Here is an 8,683-nt window from a genome sequence, read left to right on the forward strand (position 1 = left end):
TAATATAGTGAACATACGACTTCCATTTACCCATTCTACATATATACATTAACGCAATTATAAAAATTTAACATTTTATAGCGCACATGTAATAGTTTGTATGAAAATAATTTTAAAAAGTGAATTACAATATAATGGATGATATATTATAACATAAGTGATGAGATGCTTAGATGATATAGTATTTAACAAAAAATTAAAATATCCTAATCATGTAAAAAATGTCAAAATATTAAAAAGTGGGTCAGAGGCAATTAGTCTACTATACAATTACCAATTTAAGTGAAAACCCACCGTTTGAAAAATAAAATATTTCAAAAGTAAATGAAACTTAATCACAATTACATAATTATAATAGTTGAAAATCAACTATATTCAAATATTAAATATATGTATGAACTATATTTATTGAACAACTCTAGCCTCAGATACACAAAATAATTGGAAAAAACTTTCTTACACACATCATACTATAATTACCCAGAAAAAGTGAAGTGGAAAGGTGAGAAAAATGGAAAAGAATCATAAATCAGCATTTATCATTGTGATTGATAAATAAATATATTATTTGCTTGGATCTACCTATGTATGTATATAATTTCAAATTTGTTGTAAAGTCCTTCTTTATAAAAAACTATGGCTGTGTTTATAGAATTTTATTACATTCATTATTACATTTTCTTAAACTCAAAGTAATAATGAATAGCACATGTATTTAAAGTTTCAGTATGTTATGTAGACAATTTTTAATAAATACTAAGAAATAAAGTAAAATATTATATATTTGAATGTTTATTATTTATATCGAATATGTACAAGAAATCAGAAATAAGAAATCATTTGTATGGATAGAGAATAAAACGTTTAATATATGTATGTATGAGTAGTATGTATGTATATGTATATATATATATGTACATATATATATACATATATATATATATATATATATATATATATATATATATATATATATATATATATAATGTATATATGTATGTATATACATATATATATAAATTATATATATGTATATACATATATAAAAGTAAGGTTATATTTAATATTTATTATGTAAATGTATTTTCGCTGTTGATTAAGTTAGATATACTTATATAATTGAAATGTATCTACAGAAAAATAATTAATATCATTTGTGTGATTTTCATATTTAGCACACTACTTATGGATACATATATTATAATATTTATGATACGGCATTGTTGAAAACTTTCTGCTTAAAAAGGGTTTTTAGATAAATTTGACTATAAAACTATAAGATTAAGGTTAAGCCAAATGTTAAAACATTTTCAATTACCCTAAAAATAACGACTTTAACAATAAATTGACGGAAAAATAGAATTTTTTAACTATGAAATACACAGATAATATATGCTAACAACTTTTAAAAAAATCCGAAAAATTTAATCACATTCGTCAACATAAAATGTGGAAAAACTGTTTGCATTACACGCACAAAACCCGAAAAACAGAAACAGACACATGTTTTTATTATTGAATTACATTTATATATTGTTCACAAATATATTTCTAAAATTGTATAAATAATAATATAAAACACTAACACCAATCTTAAAATTAATACTAATATTTATAATTTTACTATATTGTAGATTTAAATTGAATGATTTTATTTTTTTCTGTTCATTCAAATTTAACTATTTTATATATCAACTATGTATAACTATCCATTTATAAAAGTGAATAATTTAAAAGGATCTAAAGGTGGTATAGATCGGCTTAATTGTTAAATATAATGTATCGAATATGAACAATGAAGAATCAGTGAAATTTCTAATGCAGAACTACATACATCACCAATAATGGGCATTTGACATGAATAAAATATTAAAGATTATCAAGACATACAAAATGCAAATTAATATTCAATTAAAATACAATGAAGTTAATATTTTGGATGTGTTTTAGTCATACATATAAATATAAAAGAAGGTTATATAAATATTTTTCAATGTTATAAGAATAATTTTGTATATATGTAAGATGGAGAGCCAATTTGTAATTAATAATTTTTTAGTCAGTTTGATCAGGATGAAATAATAAAATTTCAGAAAACGATCTATTCAGTGATATGAATGTACATATGTATATATATATATATATATATGTATATTTATATATATATATATATATATATATATATATATATAAAAAAAATTAAACCTTGACATTAATTTGATGTTAGTCGAATTAGTTGATATGTAATTGAATTTTGCAGTATATTTTCTTTGATAAGATTTATAAAAGGAGGTATGTAAAAATCATGTAAAATGAATATAAAGATTAATTAAATGGTTCAAAAATATTTATATGCACAAGTTTTTATATTAAAACAAATCACATAACAACGGAAGACGGAGCATTGTATATGCTTTACCTCTCATTCGAAATATACGTAGATTGAGACTGACTAAATATTCATTAAAAAATAAGGTTTTAACATTTGAAATGACAATGTTCAAAATTTTAATTATATGTAGATAATTATTTAATCACCTTAGTAACAATCATTCATTAACAAACAGGACAAACATTCAAACTTAAATTATATTGTAATCAAATAAAACACATAAAAAAAGAATTTAAACAAAAATGACGGCATTGTAAATGGATAAAATATGATCAATTATATCTACATGTATTAGAAAAACCACTATTTTTATTATAATTATTTTAATGTGTACATATTTGGCTTTGTTGCACTAGCTCCACAAATATACGCCTCAACTTACCGTCCACACGTTGGCAAGTTAACTTGGAATAATACATTGAGTTCAATGAGCGTCGCTAGCACCAGAAACACTGCATACATGCACAAGCAAACGCGACCAACCCTCTTGTCTAATCTAAATTTGTTGCAGTAAAATGTTGCATACATCATGAATAGGGTTGACAGTAGCGAGATGGCCGAGTACTCCAGGCCGGCGGAGTTGATTGCTACCTGCGAAACACATAGATTCAACACCAACAATACAAATGATACGTATCGAACTCCTCTTCGATACGTCCATCAAAGTGACATTTGTTGATTTATATAACATTAACCAAAAGATAAAAAAAGTATACATTCATTTCACAAATTTCACATCGCATAACGTTAAATCAAAACACGTAGGAAATTCGCAAAGTTTTAAGCGCCACAATTAGCTTACAAATGTCGCGCAAATATTGCAAAAGCACAGAAATTAGCCACTGTCAGATCAAAAGCTTTCATATGGGAGATGATTCGGCTTCGTATGTATCGCCGGAACAACGATGTCTGCATCTAACCTCGATGCTTTAGTAGACGTCGTAGCACCGATTATACGACGTCAATTCATCTAAAGTACGCTAGTTTTTTTGTGTAATAAATATTTTGAATCTCACCCAGTGATGGCCAGGTTCCGTCGGTATGAAAGCAGCTTTGATGAGCCACGGCAGACCTAAACAAAGCAATATGTCGAATGTGTTGGATCCTATTGAATTGCTGATGCCCATAGATCCATGTCCTGTATAAAAATAAATTCATTGATTTATTATCTTAGAAATTGTGTAGCTGATGTATTGAAAAGTAAGTTTGAAGTTAATTTCTATAATATTCTTGGTTAAATAAATATATTTTTTATTGTAAAATAAACATGTCAATGATTGTTGGAATCATATCTACATACAAAACAATATATTATATGTACATATGTGTATAAATACATGTTTTTATTAAGTAATCAGTTTTTAACACACTTTTGAAATTTTGCATATATACATACATAGTTTACTTTAAATCTTTGTCATACATACATATGTGAAATATCATATGTCTGTATGTATTTACATATAAAAATCATAATTGTTTTCACCTTGTTTGGCTACAATGACACTAGATACAGCTTCAGGCACCGACGTTCCAGCCGCCAAGAATGTGATGCCCATTACGGAATCAGGAATTTTAAGGGTGTCACCTATATCAAACGTGAATAAAGTAAAATTAAAAGTAAGGTATTGAAAGTGCATTGAAAGTGCAAATAAATACCTATGATGGTTATCATCCAGGCTACTAGATACGATAAAGATCCAATCCATATAATACACATTAGGAATGTCAATGGAAACCATTGCTTGAAACGCGGCTTTTCACAGTCTGGTATAGTGAAGGTGAATATCAAATGGATGGGCCACGTGATTATCCATGTCACCTGTAATAATACTTTAATTCAATTGAACAGGTATTAGTGAATAGTGAAAATTATCAATTCAATAATCAAAAACTGAACGTAGCGGTGAATTCGAAAATGATTACGATTCTAATGAACAAGCTAAATGAAGGTTTACCTTGGTAAACCAACTTCTACCCTTAGGCCACTTCAACAAACTGAATTCGTACTCGTCTTCGACGTCTTGATTGACGTTTTCACTGTCGTGACTCTTTTGCACGGTTGAAATTACTTCTTGATTTGTGTTTTCGTTGTCCCCGACTACTTCTATCTTGTCGTAGTCTTCTCTGTTCTTTTGCACCTGAGTGTCATTACTTTTTAGCTGTTCTCTATCGGCGTCGCAGGCATTATTAGCAACATCGGGCGATGTGGGTATGTCTTGATCAATATAGGCAGCTTGTATCGAGAGTATTTTTATATTTCGATGAGATTTGACGACTGATGAGGTGTCGCTGTGATCCCCGGACCATTTAACTCCACCGTTGGGCTGTTGACGTTCGCCTTGTTCTGGTCTAACTGACGACTGAAAGGGGAGTTGTGCTTCTATCGCTTCTAATGATTAAAACAGAACAAACATTAAATTTATTTCATTACTTACCTCTTATTAAGTTCTTATGAATAATCTCTTTAAGAGGGCTGGACACCAGCGCCTTGTCCATACAAACGTATTACACTTCTCCCTTCCTCAATTATGGCACTACAGAAATTATTTTTTAATATGCTATGGATATCCACTATTGGGATGCATCTATCGTTTAATTTTTTTGATTAGTTATTTTTTATAGGAGCTAGGAGCCGCCAAACATCTATAAAATCGCCTCTTTTTTACACCCATGAAAAGAGTCCAGCGTGCTTATTTAACGGTCGATTTAAAAAAAATACGCACTTAGTTGCACATAAAATATCTTTCTCATACCGATGATGAATTTTTTTTAAAAATTGGTCCAGTTTCGGAGGAGAAAATAGGAGAATACGAAACCTCGATTTTGTCGATTTAAAATACGTTTTATCTGGTCGAAGCGCAACTGTCGCATTCACTCAATATATATATATATATATATATATATATATATATATATATATATATATATATATATATATATATATATATATATATATATATATATATATATATATATATGGTATATATATATATATATATATATATATATATATATATATATATATATATATATATATATATATATATATATATATATATATATATATATATATATATATATATATATATATATATATATATATATATATATATATATATATATATTGATATATATTTTCGCATTCACTCAATATATATATCGAAGAAAGGAACGGCAACAAAATTAAGGTTTCGGGTGTACAGCCCTCTTAAAGATGATAATTAAAAATAGTATACATGGTTTTATGATGATAAAAATAGTATAGTTTGCATTATAGGAAACATAGTGTGTGCTAAATAGGTGCATCAATTATCCGAAATATTTTCATAAAATGAATTATAATTCAGTTTAAGGTTATCATTTCAAATATGAAATACTCTTTTTTTATGAATTTGAATTAAATCATTAAAAAAAGGTTACCTTAAATTATTAGATTCAACTTATTATAAAGAAAGTGTTCAATATTTTGAATTTGATTTTTGAAACAGAGTAAGTGAATTTATTAAATTGAATCAGATATCAATTATGTTACTGAAGTTTGAAAATTTGTATCAGTAAGTATATGAAATTGAAATCGATAAAATTGATTTCCTAAAAATACAATGTATGAAGTTTTCATTCGAGTAGTACAAGTATAATAAAAACCGGGGAACAAAATCAATTCGAATAAATGTGCCAATAAATACCAACTCACCAGCATTATCTAGTGAAGATGAAATACCATCGAATGGACGTCTTTTTTGTGATGCAGCTCGCTTAAGGCCTTCTATGTGCAAAAATAGTACATTGTTGAAACAGTGTGCATGTGTTATTTAGGGTATATCATTGAAAATGGTTTTGAAATAGAAACGTGTTTTGAAAGATTGGATTTGAGAAAGAAGACAACAACAACATATTTACAATAGAGTGATGGAATGCACCAAACTTTGAAATTATGTATTATAAAACATCCAATGTATGTATTTCATTATTGTATTTGTGGTGTAGTACAATAATGTAGCACAAACCTCTTGCACACCTTTGGAAAGATTTGTCAAAATACATAATGGCAATATAAACCACGTAGAGTATCACCAGTACCATCGCTTCGTACCACTCCACTCTCTCGTCATGTATGATGCAAATAAGTATAGAAACGGTGAATCCGTACGCAAGGCAATCCCTCGTAAGCGGCCACCAATCCAGTGGAATCACTTGCTGAAATTCAAAAACGAATCTGTTGACCACCAGGCGATGCTTGAGTGACTTCATTCACAAGAAAATTCTATCATACCATTCCAGCTCCGAGACCACAGCATGCGGCAACGGCGAGTATGTTGAAAACTGCTGAGCCAACGATTGTGCCAACTCCGATGTCACCTTCTGTGATGAATGTACCTATCACGTTTACGAATAGCTCTGGAGCTGATGTTGCAGCAGCCATGAACGTCGCTCCAGCTACGTCGTTCGACATATGCAATGCTGTTGAAATGGATACAAATTTAAAAAATCAAGTCTATTTGATCATATTAAATTGTTAATACTAATTTGATCATATTAATCTGAAATTATTTAATAATTAGTTTGATTACATTAATCAAAAATTATATTAATGTATATGTACATATGCATGATTGCCTAAGGTTTATATTATTTAACATTAAAAACAAAAGATGTCTCTTCCCTTCAAGTATAAACACAGATAACCAAAGTTCAATATGCTTCAGATCGTCAGCTTTAAAGAATCTTTAGTTATAATAAAATTTATGTATCAAATGTGCTATGAACATTTACAAGAATCGTTAATGGTTTTTAACATTTTTTTCCAATTCTGTCTTAAAAATTAACATCAAAATAAGATAATATTATAAATACTAACTATACTTAAAATAGACTAAAACTAATATTACAATATAAATATATTTTACACAATTTTTATTAATTTTATTACAATCTTTGGTTGATAGTAAATAAAAATTACATGACCAGTAACATAAAATAAACATGTTAATTGAAGAAATATTACATATTCACTAGATAATTCAAAAATTGTGTAGAATAGCTTTATGCAAAAAAGTATTAAGTCCAGCCTATTGAGATGAGATCTATTAGACATCATCAACTGACTTCAACACATTGTCGGACAAAATCCATTATTTTCTTCAACATAAAACCATAAATAGAGATCTTGCCTGACCTCAGAGCCTAAAAACCTCAAAGATGTTGACTGACTTCTATTTGAGAGGAATGTCCGAGAAGATATTCTACAAATTTCAGTAATTATGTCTAGGAAAGTGATGGATAAATGTCATACAACATACAATTCAGAGTGAAATAATTGTCTTCGAAAAATATCTTCTTTTCATAATGGTGTATGTACCTATACTTACTTACGTATAATAATTTGCTTTTACTTAGTTATTGAATATTTTAATATAATAATATTGATGACTTATCAATATTGTTGTATTATTTGACCTCAATACAATTATACTACGTACACGAATAAATACACTTATATAATACATGCTACTTTGATAGTATTTCATTACATATATGATAACATGGAAGTTCAAAGACGACTCACAATAATATACATATACATATGTATATGTATATTTTCATACAAAATTATATTTAGGGACAATTTTTGTATGTAATATATTTTTTATGTTTATTGTTTATATGAGGTTTCTATTGCTTATGTCTTTATAATTACCTTGACATATTCGATCTACAGCTGGTACAAAAAACTTATCACACACTACAGCCAGAGCTGCGAAGAGGTAGAGGGAGGCTATCACATGCAAGACCACGGCACCAGCCTCTCGCTCTTGCTCCGTGAAAAAGTCTTTTGGAAAGTCGTCGATGGCCGGCTGCGTGCAGTTTCTCCCTGAGAATTAAATGTTCATTAATTTCATGTCGTCGATTTTCATTTTTCTCAGTGTTTTGGAAAATCAACGTGCGGAAAGTTTTAGCAAATAAGAGATCAAATCGCCGACAGGAGAAATTTACGTACAAGTATGAGAGAAGAGTACAAAGCCAGACCAACAAATGCAGTCAATGATGTGACAATCGCACGAGTTGATGACCTCAAACAAACTGACAGAAGAATGTTGCTGAATTTTACGGACAAATTTTACATTATATTACTGTCTTTGAGATGTCAGACTGAGAATATTGCAAAATCCATTCGATAAACAAAATTTATCAATTTTCATTTTATCTGTATAAAATAAATGTTTATTACATAAAATGAAATGGTGAATTTTGACGAGTTTGTTTTAATTATTAAAAAGTATTCGAACC

At 28.3% G+C, this 8,683-nt stretch overlaps 1 protein-coding gene across 1 annotated transcript; it reads right to left on the reverse strand.

The window, feature by feature from the left end:
• Positions 1-2,770: 2,770 nt before the first annotated feature.
• Positions 2,771-8,259, reverse strand: zyd (sodium/potassium/calcium exchanger zydeco). The gene is made up of 8 exons (XM_077445526.1): positions 8,094-8,259; positions 6,669-6,856; positions 6,403-6,592; positions 4,351-4,784; positions 4,052-4,214; positions 3,879-3,980; positions 3,409-3,530; positions 2,771-2,983 (listed from the first exon to the last, which is right to left on the reverse strand). Exons 2-8 carry the CDS (start codon positions 6,846-6,848, stop codon positions 2,771-2,773), a joined length of 1,404 nt encoding a protein of 467 aa, XP_077301652.1. The 5' UTR covers positions 6,849-6,856; positions 8,094-8,259.
• Positions 8,260-8,683: the final 424 nt, after the last annotated feature.

Source organism: Arctopsyche grandis, chromosome 2 (assembly GCF_051622035.1).
Source record: "Arctopsyche grandis isolate Sample6627 chromosome 2, ASM5162203v2, whole genome shotgun sequence".
NCBI lineage: Eukaryota > Metazoa > Arthropoda > Insecta > Trichoptera > Hydropsychidae > Arctopsyche > Arctopsyche grandis.